This window comes from Fibroporia radiculosa (genome assembly GCF_000313525.1).
Source record: "Fibroporia radiculosa TFFH 294 genomic supercontigs, scaffold5196, whole genome shotgun sequence".
In the NCBI taxonomy this organism is placed as follows: Eukaryota; Fungi; Basidiomycota; class Agaricomycetes; order Polyporales; family Fibroporiaceae; genus Fibroporia; species Fibroporia radiculosa.
The window spans coordinates 28,823-40,997 of record NW_012133419.1 but is presented as its reverse complement, the minus strand read 5'-3'; the positions used below and the strand labels follow the sequence as shown (position 1 = coordinate 40,997).

General features: G+C 50.8%; 5 protein-coding genes across 5 annotated transcripts; 4 read left to right on the top strand and 1 right to left on the bottom strand.

Annotated features, from left to right (window-relative positions):
* Positions 1-40: 40 nt before the first annotated feature.
* Positions 41-1,483, top strand: FIBRA_05792 (uncharacterized protein; the record flags this gene model as incomplete). Its single annotated transcript, XM_012327541.1, has 4 exons — positions 41-557; positions 609-765; positions 819-1,266; positions 1,319-1,483. 4 exons carry the CDS (start codon positions 41-43, stop codon positions 1,481-1,483), a joined length of 1,287 nt encoding a protein of 428 aa, XP_012182931.1.
* Positions 1,484-2,154: 671 nt separating this feature from the next.
* FIBRA_05791 (uncharacterized protein) lies at positions 2,155-2,471 on the top strand (the record flags this gene model as incomplete). The annotated part of the gene is made up of 3 exons (XM_012327540.1): positions 2,155-2,206; positions 2,257-2,365; positions 2,417-2,471. 3 exons carry the CDS (start codon positions 2,155-2,157, stop codon positions 2,469-2,471), a joined length of 216 nt encoding a protein of 71 aa, XP_012182930.1.
* Positions 2,472-3,012: 541 nt separating this feature from the next.
* On the top strand, positions 3,013-6,082 carry FIBRA_05790 (uncharacterized protein; the record flags this gene model as incomplete). The annotated part of the gene is made up of 2 exons (XM_012327539.1): positions 3,013-4,419; positions 4,481-6,082. 2 exons carry the CDS (start codon positions 3,013-3,015, stop codon positions 6,080-6,082), a joined length of 3,009 nt encoding a protein of 1,002 aa, XP_012182929.1.
* A 235-nt stretch (positions 6,083-6,317) lies between these two features.
* FIBRA_05789 (uncharacterized protein) lies at positions 6,318-7,410 on the bottom strand (the record flags this gene model as incomplete). Its single annotated transcript, XM_012327538.1, has 4 exons — positions 6,318-6,520; positions 6,576-7,056; positions 7,117-7,172; positions 7,224-7,410. 4 exons carry the CDS (start codon positions 7,408-7,410, stop codon positions 6,318-6,320), a joined length of 927 nt encoding a protein of 308 aa, XP_012182928.1.
* Positions 7,411-8,279: 869 nt separating this feature from the next.
* On the top strand, positions 8,280-10,982 carry FIBRA_05788 (uncharacterized protein; the record flags this gene model as incomplete). The annotated part of the gene is made up of 5 exons (XM_012327537.1): positions 8,280-8,304; positions 8,362-8,422; positions 8,482-9,597; positions 9,647-10,612; positions 10,676-10,982. 5 exons carry the CDS (start codon positions 8,280-8,282, stop codon positions 10,980-10,982), a joined length of 2,475 nt encoding a protein of 824 aa, XP_012182927.1.
* Positions 10,983-12,175: the final 1,193 nt, after the last annotated feature.

The window sequence follows — 12,175 nt, the reverse complement described above, 5'->3', positions numbered from 1 at the left end:
TCTCTCTCATCGGCTTTCACAGTCTCGATCGTATGTTCTGATGCTCCGCTTTCTGGCTATTCCCCTTGTTTTGTGTCAACTTGTGCCCATAATTCGAGCGCATCCTGTGGACTGGCTACGGAAATTCTCCAGTAACACCAGGGAAGACAGTAGTTGGCTATGGGGGTGGGCTTGGGCATCGGACGGTACAGTCTCCGTTGTCGATAGGTCACCGCCCGTCACATTCCTCGCACGCCCCGCCTCCTTCGGCTCGGAACTGGATGATCCTCTCTTGGGCTATGTGATCCCCCTCTCCTCTTTCACTGCGCCTTGTGTATACAACACGACAGCGGACACTTCATCGCCCCTTCGCCCCGATCCTGTACAGGGTTGCCCCGACCTCTGTGCTTTGGGATCTCATGAACCGGATCCCGCTGAGTCCTGGATTGCGCTGGTTCAGCGAGGCGGATGTCCTTTCGTGGAGAAGGCCCGACAAGCACAGCGCCTTGGTGCTAAAGCAGTAGTGGTTGGTGGGGACAGCGACAATCCAGATGCTCTGTTGAACATGTACAGCGAGAGTACGTGATTTCTCTACTCGCACTGCAGTCGTAATCTCAGCGTCATCGCAGGAGATTCATCGGATGTGACAATTGCTGCCACGTTCATCAAATATTGGGATTATGCGGAGCTGTCGTCTCTAATACATGCCTCAAATACGACACACTCTGGCCTGAAAACGCTCTCCCTCCTCCTCAGTACGCAGTATTCGGCATGGGAATGGTATTCGTGAGTTTACCCTTGCGGATCAATGCTGCTGCTTACTCTGTACTCCTTTAAAGCCCTATTATCACATTTGTTGTCATTCTCCTGCTACCCTCCTTGCTTACCTTCATAACACTGATTGTGCACCGGCTACGTGCCGCCCGAGCAGCGCAACGCGATCGTGCTCCGGAGTCAATCGTACACAATCTTCCGTGGCGCGTCTTCACTGGTGCGGGATGGGAGAAGCATGAGCCACCTTATATGCCCTCTCCAGATTCCGCTCCACGCTCGGGCACTCAAAATACAGATCCTGAACAAGGCTTGCCTTGTTCCGGACCACAGATGCTCAACAACCCCTCAACGTCTCACGATTGCGAGCAGCTCCCTTCATGGGTGGATGAGCAAGTCGAATGTGCGATCTGTCTGGAGATGTTCGTCAAAGGAGATCACGTCCGAGTCCTTCCCTGCTATCACATGTTCCACATGAGCGAAGTTGATGAATGGCTAATTCACAAGAAGAAATTGGTGCGTTCCCCCCATGTGGTTCCAATTATGTTGAGACGACCCTTTTATCTAGTGTCCCGTTTGCAAAATGGACGTCACAAGATCTCATTCCGGTGCACAGCAACTTGAATGTGCGCCCGATGTCAGCCAGGACGGGAGTGAAGGTCACGTCGAAGCTTCGGCTGCCGCAACCGAGCGTACCCCACTGTTGAATAGCAGTCCTGAACGCAACGCATAACGCGTCGCAAAGTCTGTATTTCCGGAAGATGATATGATATAATTGGCGAGAAGTGTATTTTACTTGTAGCACGCACAACTTTCCGAGCTATCTCCCTATGATGTCGCAGGACCCACCTAGGCTGGGGCCACTGGGCTGCTGACCTGTGACGCGCGCGCCGTTCAGTAGCGAGGACCCCGCACGCACCTCGAGAGTTGGCCTTGGCCAGAGCGGGCGACGACGCGTCCACGCAGTCATCACGACCGTGACTGAGACAACGCCGGTTCTGGCCAGAACAGATCACGGACAGAATAAACAAATTCAATCGGGTCATTTCGTAAACCTGCACACGGCGGGGTTCCACTGTTTGCGGAAGCGGTGGGTAAGAGCTAGTGTGCAATATCTATTCCGGGGGCCATCTCTTCCTCCGTCCACGGAGTGGCTGGGGGTGGGCCAGCGGGAAACCGCGATCGAAGCGTGTTAAGCTTGTCGCCACAATTGCTGGGGTCGTATAAGGCCCCTGACCTTCGACATGCCTCTTTTTCCCCTCCCTTTCATCTTCCCCTGGCGTCCACGACTCCAATCACGACGTCCTCCCCTCACTGATCTGTGCTCACCAGCTTAAAAACAAGTGAGGTTCTTCCTTGCCAGCAGCAGCTCTGAACTCACCGCGCGATTGCCTCTCCCCAGTCATGGTTGTCACTGCGCAGACCGGAGATGCAACTAAGCGGCAGACGAAGAGACGTGCGTCCCGTCCACCTGTCTTTTACTGCCCGTCATTGAGTCTTGCACAGGAAAATCGTCCTCTGGAGGCAGGAAGAAGCTCACTGACTTCAACAAATTCATGCAAACGGAGGTTGCTCGCCTGAAGGAGCAGGATCCCGACATGCCTCATAGGGAGAGGTGAGTGCCGTGCCCAGTTTTTCATGTCTTGCTCTTGAGCTTGCAACGCAGATTTAAACTTGTCATCGACAATTGGAACAAGCAGAAGGAGCCGAAAGAGAAGTAATGTTCTAATCCAGCTCCTGTTGGTGGATGCCAGTGCGTTTCCTGTTGGACTACCACTTTTCCTGCTTAATTTGCTAGCATACCCGTACGCTGGTTGCTCCTTGTTCCATTTATATGTGTTGTCTCTTTGCCAACGCTTGCGATGTTCAATGTGATCGCCTGTAAGGTTCCCGTAATGAAAGCAAAATTTTTCTGCGGTTGTCACATCTAGTGAGCGGTCGCGAGTTTGAAAGCAAAAAGGTACATAGCATTCAACAATCACCTTGGGCTGCCCGTGCGTGTGTGGTCCGGCAGATGGATTAGATACATATTGTCCGCCTCCGTGATACCGGCGTCGGGTGTTGTGAGCCGCCACACATGACTCGATCGCTCCTTGACCGGGACCATGTCCGAACCAGGTCTGCAGTAGTCGATGCCGCTGCAGCACTGTCTCCAAGCCCTCCTTTCCAGCTTTCGTCTCCCTCCAGACTTACTGTCCCGCTATTCTCTATCTGTATCTATTATCACACGTTGCTCAACCTCAGAAATCGCCGGCTCTGAACATGAGCCGCGCGCACGACATCGATAACGACCGACCTGAACCCCTCTTCCTTTTCTACTCATATGAGGGCTCCCAGCCTCTTAATCGCCTCGAGGCATCTGCGAGGGAACCCCAGCCTTCCTCTTCATGCATGGTAGACCTCGCGACTTGTTTATCGCCTTTAAAGACCGTCTCCAGTGCGGCGTTGCATCGACGCCACCCCTCCTCCGACGATATGATGGAGCCCCCTACAGACGGTTTCAAGGGCAAAGGTGTATCCAAACCAATTCCAATCATCGCTGGAGATTCGTCTTTAGCTGCGTCGCAGAATGGTGCGGACGACTTGTTCTCTATGTCGCTGGGCTCAGCGGTATATGCAAACTCGGACCTTTCCCTCGATGCATCACTTCATCCGTGTGTATATCCTAATCTCGAATCACTATATGACCCCACAGACATATCATCTTGCAACGAGCACTCGTCTAATGTTGATACTTCCTCCTCGACCGAAGGCAAAGGCAAAGGGCGAGAGCTCCCTCCGAGTTTGCCTCCTCTGTCCTTCATCACCACCGAGCTCAACTACAAGAGCTCAAACTGGCCCTCTTTCGACATTTCATCATCAGCTCCAGGTCCCTCGTCATACGACTCATGTTTTCCATCCAGCCGTCAGCCTGAACCTAGTCCTAGCATCTCCGCCACCGACCGCTTTAGTGTTTCGCCGGAACCACAGGAGGAACCTGTCATTTCCACGCTCTCCCATCGGCGTTCCCTGTCAGATATCTCCGTCCATTCCAGGCAATCTATCTCTGCCGCGTCGATCACGAAAGTCAAAGTGAAGCTGGCGGGAGCGAAAAACCCTGGAAGCCTTGCCCGTAAGCTTTTGTTTAAGAAGCAGAGTAGCGCACCGAGCAGCCCATCTCTTACATCTGGAAGCAACACCATAGTTGATCAAGATGTGCCTGGATGTGTTCAAGCCTCTCACACGAATTGCCTCGTTCCGTGGGCTGTGGAAGTTAAATCTCGGACAAGGAAAGTTCCAGCCATCCCCACATTGGAGATAGATATAGGATTCGACGATATTGAACCGGCCTTTCCAATTTTCTACGCTGGTCGTCCCTCTGATAATACGTTCTTGCGCACCAAAGGCCGCTCGTACTCTTCCCCATTTCCACTGCCTTCCACTGCTCTCGATCTTGTTCCCGCTACCACCACAGATATTTTCAAACCCATCCTTACGGTTGTCCCAAACTACTTTGATGGACTTCTTCCAAATGAGCTGAGGATCCATATACTTTCTTCATTGGTCGACCTGCACGATCTGGAGCAACAGAAGCTCATAGAGGATGGCACGTGGACCGTTCGCAAAGCGCTAAAGCATAAATGGACGGGCCGAGATAAGGGCATCCGAGAGCTGTTTAAACTGAGCAGGGTAGGTATATGTACACTACTATATGCATGTAGTTCGCCCAATAATGACTCGGTCATTGTAGGTCTCCAAATCTTGGCGCACACTTGTATTTGACGGCCAGTTATGGATGAAGCTGGATCTTCGTCCTTTTCCACATCTATCATCAAGTGTCCTTTGCGAACTGTCTGAGACTGCGGGCGGTTTCATTCAGCACATCGACTTGACTGGACACACCGAGTTCTCCCCTTCGACGCTCCTAGAAATAACAAACTATTTGTGCGCAGAACCATCTTCCAAGGATGACTGGTCTTACACTCGCCTCACCACGATCAATCTGCGGGGCTGCACCGCCCTCACGATGCGGTCGCTACACCACTTGCTGATACGCTCGCCTTCTTTACGCAATTTATGTTTGAGAGGACTTACTGCCGTTACGAACACGACGTGCGATGTCCTTGCGGTCCACTGTCCCGAGCTGCTTTCACTTGACCTGAGCCGATGTGCTAACGTAACCGGCGATGGTATTCAATCTCTGACTGCCGCCACGCTGAAGCGTCGCGAACATCTGGCGCTGAAGGAGTTGCGGTTGTCTGGCCTACGACGCATCACTGATGAGGTCATGGAGAGCCTTGGGAAGGTTGCACCGTTCCTTGAGGTGTTGGATCTGAGCTATGTGCGGGATCTGCATAACTCTGCTATTGACGCCTTTGTGTCTTGCCCTGAGGCTGAACATACCGGCCAGGAAATTATTCAGCTCACCGCTCGCGAAGCTGGCCGTAACCCCACCGATCCATACACTATCTATAGGCGGGTAACTCGATTGCGTCATTTATCGCTGTCCTCGTGCATCATGCTCACAGATCATGCTTGCTCACATTTGGCGCATGCTGTCCCAGAGCTGGAGTTTCTGGAAATGGCAGGCATTGGCGTTGAACTTCGAGATGACGGGTTGGTTCGTTTGCTCAATACAACACCATTCATTCGGCGACTGGACCTTGAGGACGCCAGCGAGATCACGGACGATGTGTTACTAGCAATCTCACCGGCAGTCGCAGACATCGCTGCAAGGAAGCCTGTTCCCCCGCAAGCAGGGCATGCCCTTGAGCATCTTGTTATCTCTTACGCATCTGAGCTCACCAACGCTGCACTTCTCGACCTGATACGCAATTGCACACGTTTGCGCACGCTGGAAGCAGACAACACGCGCATATCAGGATCCGTCGTGAAGGAGTTCGTACGACTCTGCCGGGAGCGCGCAATTGTTGATGCCCAGGTTGCCGTTATAGATTGCCGCGGCGTGGGTGAGCAGACGGTGAAGGATCTCTCGGACGAGATGCGTCCACGGATTGGTTGGCGCGGATACGAGACCCGGAAACTCGGCTTCCTCGACGCGCGAGACGAGGAGGACCTAGGCGTGGGCCAGGACGAGTGTGACCCAGCACGGGTCGCCATCAAGACGTTCTACTCTTGGCAAACGGTGGATGCTGTCCGGGCAGAACGCGAGAAGAAGCGTAAATCGACGAGACGCGGTACGAATGTGTCTTCGAGCAGCGGGGCAGATGAAGTCTCCGGGAGTTCTGCCGGGCGCGCACGATGGTGGTCTCCGAGTGGGCGAAGGTCAGGGACTACATCCCCTTCATTTTTAGACACGAATCGCGAGAGAGAAGGTTGTACAATCATGTGAAATAAGCTGTATTCTTGAGTGTGTATGTTGTACGGTGATTGACAAGTGTCGCTGTTATTTTACGTCTGTATCCTTGAATTGTACTACTTACCCAGTTGACATCCCCATAGAATCCGAATACCGTTTGTTGTACTCTTGATGTCGCTTATATTCCAGCACCACGTCGTAATCTTAGCTACATGTCCGGTTATATAATTCAAACTACCTCAAGACGGCGAGCAGGCGCTTGATGCGTTCAGCCTAGAGATTCTCTTTTCTTCGCCTTTTTTCTTGCCTTTTTGGCAGATTTTTTATCCTTCGCCGAATCTGATGTTAGCAGCTGAGGTGTACTTTGACCGCTGTTATCAGGCGTCGAGATAGAGGTTGTAGCTGCCTCTGCTTTGGTTAACTGGGTAGGCTGGACTGCTTGCGACAGTTGTTCGGGTTCATCACCGTAACCTGGAAAAGGTGGGAAAGTCGGAAGTGATTTAAGTCACAGTATTACGAAACCTACCAGCAAAGGGATCCACTGGTGGTCGTCTGCGCTTACGACCAGGCGCAGTTTCGGGGGTACTGTACTCAACTGCTTTCCCCTTGCCTTTAGTATCTTGTGTGGGAATATTGGCCCTCATGTCTTCTTCTGCCACATCATCAATGACTTCAAGGTTATCATCCTCTCCATCGCTTCCTTGCTCTGCTAGCTCCTTCTCGTACTGCGCACGGGCAGCCATCTTACTTGTCACCTTGACTGGGACCCGAATGGCCTTGTTGCCGCTCACGTTAGAAGGTCCTTCGGTATCTCCAGGCGGACGCTGAGCTTTGACTTGCGCAATTGCGTGCTTGATGAATCTATTGGCGGCGGCCTTGTCAATCTCTACGGTTTCTTGGAAGCGAGTCTGATCAGCTGCCAGTCGGAGGGAAGGACAAACAACGAGGGTACTTTTAGGTGGCTCTTCAGCATTCTTAATTTTGTCAAAGTACTGGCGTATGCGGTCCTGTGCAGTGAGCGTCAAGATTATGAAATAACCTTAAAATCACGCCCAAAGACAATTTACCAGTTCAGCAATGACGGGATGAGATTTAGGGTCTAAACCGCGCGTTCTGAGGTAAACTATAAAGCGATTCAATGAGGCTTCAGGAGTCCAAAGTCCTTGATACGTACTGAAAATCAAGTCGTACAGGAGGTAAGGGAGGGTGACCTGCAGCTTCGCCTGCTGCACGGTTTCCAACCCAACAACAGTTTCGGGGAGGGTCTGTGCGAATAGCGGTTCAAGCTGAGCTTCAAGATCATCGAGGGAGGCGTTCAAAGCGGATAGTTTGGCGTGGACTTTTTGTGCGTCGATCGCCATCGTCGTGCACTCGCAAGGTCGGTCGCACCTCGGCAAGCTGGGCACAGAGATCTTGATCTGAGATTGAGCCGGAGCTCGCGCGCAAACAGGGCCAAATTCGCCTCTTGTCATGGTCCGTCACTTTACTAGAGTCCTGGAAATGTAGAGACGCTGACTTGTTCATTCCAGTCGTCCGAGCTCAGATACACTGCAAACACTCAACTGGAACACCGTACGTCTTTTCTTCATCCTTTGAGACTTGTAATAAATTGCGTATTTCCATTCTAGTGCACGCCCGCTACACCGGAACTGGTGAGCCTTCCTAAGTTTGTAGACACTGTAAGCATGGCTAATACTCTGAATTAACCAAGGGCACGCGGACTTGACAAAGTAGTGAGTACCCTATGTGATCACAATACTCGCTGTGTACTAAGTATTACGCCCAAGTGAGTGGCTGACCCACCAACACCGGGACACATTGGCCTCTATTGTTGGTCATCCCACTTTGACTTCATACTTGGCGATTGCAGATGGTGAGGCTACTGGAAGAATCAGATTTGAAATGACAGAGGTGAGTTAGTGGTTCTCTTTTATCCACCCGAGTCTAACCGACCGATGTGACACCAGCGTATGCTCCAACCGTGTGGACCGCCCCCTGCAAAGGACGACTAGAAGGGTTTTCATGGGGTAGATAATTCACTCGGCGCAGGGGTCCGGGAGCCTGCGGTACTATGGTACTTGTGCAGTATCACCACGAACTCGGTCGGTGATCGCTTGGACCTTACAAGTCTTTTTATACACTGCCAGTTCTCCATAGCTTTCGTGTGTACTTCATGAAGTTGTAGATCATTATCCTTATCTTATGCGGTAAGCTTGTGTTGTCATTGCTCATGTATGCCAAGGACACGCCTGGTTGTGCGTGTCTCACTCGCTGACTTCACGTTTATCTTCGATTTTTTATGCCTGTGTTAGCCATGCTGCACAAATCGTTCGATTTTGATGCAGACCATTGGCTGACCACATTCTTATCCTGGTATGTTTAACCTAACCTGTTGTGGTCGTCCTGTTAGTTGTGCACTCGTTCCCTCGAAGCGAGCCGCTCTTGGTCGAGGCAGCTTTGATCTTCGGAGCAGACAAAGCACTGTGGCAACCTCGGCTGCTTTATCTCGCTGACCTTTCCACAGCCACAATGCCCTCGGCCAAAGCATGTCTGTTTAAATCTCCGTCTGTCCTGCCAGACGATCGCCTTTCCTCCAATCACCACGAATTTGGACTCTCTCCTTTGCCTGGCGCCATTGGTAACTCTTTACAATTCACTGCTAGTTGGGGCTTTGACTCGACGCCTGTCTCTGCGTCTACTTCTTGCTCGGGTTCTCTGTGTGGCTCCCATTCTTTGGATCCCTTTGTTGTGGATTCCGAGATGGGTCTCAAGAGGGTCACGTCCAGTTGCAGCAACTCCTCGGGTGCATCTTTTCTATATTCGCTAACAGAGGGAAACCATCAGTTCGGCTCGAGTGGCATGAAAGCACGAAAAATGGGTCTCAGCTCAACAGAGTCGTTCTCGACGCTGGACTCCGCAGCCGAGGGCCCCAAGCAGAGTCTCAAGATGTCTACTGACTCTCTAGTGTCGGGATCGAGCCGCGAGAATTCTGTCCTTACGTCTTCAACTGCACTCACCAGTGTGGCTTCGCTCTCTACTAGACCTCTCAAGGTGACCAAACGTGGCCCGACAATTAAGCAAGAGCTGTTATTATTAGAACCCACAGGAGATCAGAAACACCATGAAGGCACGTTTCGACAACAGAACTACAAGGTCCTCAGGAGAAATATGCCCCACCATCCATTTAGCCGCGAGGACGCGTGTTATATGCAGTCATACAGTGCTGCTGCAATGTCAAAGTATATACCTATGATCTGTACAGTGTTCTTCCCATTGACCGAGCCGTTGAACAGCGATCGTTACACTCACGACCTATTACGCCGCCTCAATTCTCTTAACTCGCCTTCGTTCCACGACTATGGGAGCAACCCGCCCATGGATGTACTTGACCTCGGTTGTGGGGAAGGTCATTGGGTAGAGTATGCTGCCGCGGAATGGAAAATGGCAGGGACACATGTTATTGGCCTTGATCTTTTGGATTTCCACCGCGGTGATGCGTCTCGAGGTTTTCAGCCGGACCACAATGTCACCTATGTCCGTGGAAATTTGTGAGTATATCCTGCCTGATATTTCGCGTGGCTTACATACTCTGAACAGCACTAAATACCAGCTCCCTTTCGACGATAATTCGTTCGACCTCGTCAGGATGGCGAATCTATCGCTATGCGTGCCACAGAGCAAATGGACAAACGTCCTTATTGAGGTTCGACGAGTTCTCAAGATTGACGGTCGCCTTGAACTCATTGACGACGAGATTTTCTTCCCGTCAATACTGCCGACGCCTGGTTCACTTCACCAACGGTCCGTCTCCCAGCGATCTGTTCCTGTCAGACACGATCCTCTTCTTATGCACGACAACAACGACCCTTTGGATGAGGAAAGCGATCGTTTCAGTACAGGCTCGACCCATCCTAGGAGAAACTACTCAACGGACCTCAAGGATTTCGGCGTGTGCATGTCCGATACTAAGAGACTCGCAAGAGAGGAGTACGAACGCAGCTCAGATATATCTCGTGGTCTCGAGTCAATCTTCAAAGATATGCTTGAGCAGTACGGGATCTCTCAGCCCGTATTCGAGATCTTGCTGGGCTCTGTGTTTGGCTATGACCATACGGCAGAACTTGACGAATTCCAGCTGTCTGTTCCCTCGCGGGGGATCTTGGAGTCTGAGAATAGCGGTAAGAAAGCCCAGTTTCGTCGCCCGAGACGTAGCGATGGTGCTCCTGTGGAACCTCTTCGTGATGGTGGACAGACGCAGCCTTCTACTCCTAGCTTGTCACCTAAAGCTATGAGATTGCTTCTGGGTGACCCTGACATTACGTCGTCCAGGGACAACCTTCCTTTCCAGCCCCCTGGACTCATTCTGCTATCGTCTGGTTCTTTGTTGGAATTTCCACCTGCAGAACTGGAAATGCATGCTTGCAAGAACCTCCACATCCTGCTTAGCTGCAAGCATGCGCTCATGAACTTTATGCTTAACCAAAGGCCCGGCGACAGACACTGTGAGTTAGATGCGGCGGCATGCGAGAACGACGTAGAAGGTTGTTTCTGGATCTACGAGAGGTGCGTGATAGTTGGCGTATGTGAATAGTGTGTCAACTTATCGCTTGTCGAATTGTTCCACAGCTTCAGGCGCAAGAGGTTCAATTGGCCTATGGACTACCCAGGCCTCCGGATGGAGCCCGACGAACCTGGACCATCCCCACTGAGCTTCTTCCGCTTCCCTACCGGAGGCTCTGGTGGAACTTCTTCATCTGCTCGAAGCGGCCTGTTTCTTTCAGCTACAGCCAGAAATATTCGGCTGAAGTCACCAAGTAGTGAAGGTTTGACGTCAGTGCGGACTATTCGTGTCTATACTGCCACTAAAGCTCTTCGCGAACACACACACACTACATCATTCTCTCTTCGATCTGAAGTTTCCGAAGTCTGTTAAGTGCTGTCTCTTGCTTAAATCTTCACGTCTCTAGATGTTCACGACCATCTCACATTGCACAATCTTTTCTCTCGGACTTCGCATGGAATCTTGGTATATCAAATCATCTCTTGTATCACTAGTATTTCCTCTCTGCTTCATGTCCATCTGCTATATGATATCAAGCCTGTATGCCTCTCCCGCAACATATGCACTACTTTTCTTCGTCTATACCTTGACAGATTCATGTGTGAACGAGCTCAAATCCACCCGCACTTCAGCTTTAATAAACAGTCAAAAATCAGCGATCGCGCGAGACCAGAATCTAAATAATTCAATGAACGATAGCCATTAGTATCACTAGATGTTAATACCCAGTATCTTGACACAAAAAGTGTCTTAGTTGTATATGTCCAGTAAACCATCAGAATGAAGATGACAAGTTGCGCGTCATTGTCGCCGTATTCAACTGCACATCCATGTTGCTACACGGCCTATCGTGCAGAATACCTATTAGTGTGCACCCAATATCTTCATCCCCATTATTATAGCAATGAGTATTTTGTGAAGACAATGTCAAAGCTGCACCTATGCGATTATCTAGTTGCAATAAACCTTACATAGACACTAACTTAGATGTTGGTGAAACTCCGAGGTCGCGGGTTCCTGAGCTGATCGGCCGTTTGTCCTAGTATCCAATCGAAGTTGTCGGCTGTGCCAGGAAAGACAAACCGCTATGAACTTCCGAAACAATTCCGAGTCAATGACACCTAGTCACTGTGACCTAGGATTGGAGGTCGGATAAGAAGCGAGAAGACGGAAAATTATGCATTACTCCGATATCGCCGTTATAGTACTACTAGGTAGTATGATCACGTTCATGGTTGCGTTATACCTGTAACCCGTCATAGAGAAGCTTGCCACGTTTTCGAACTCGCGGTTGTCCCAACACGAAAATCCTTTGCCTCAACTCGGAAATACAAAGTACGGTACATGCGTCGGTGATGCGCGTAAAGACGACAAAATACCAGGATATTTCGTCCCATGCGTGTAAACTCTCACATATGAGCGCTGACTACTAATGACGTTACGAGCCCGATCAACTGTAGCTTATCTACATTCCTATGCACCTGAAAGAGTATATAATCTGCCTAGGCCTACAATTGAATTATAAACCGGAGTAGATATCTGAGTTCCAGCAAGTACGAGAAGAC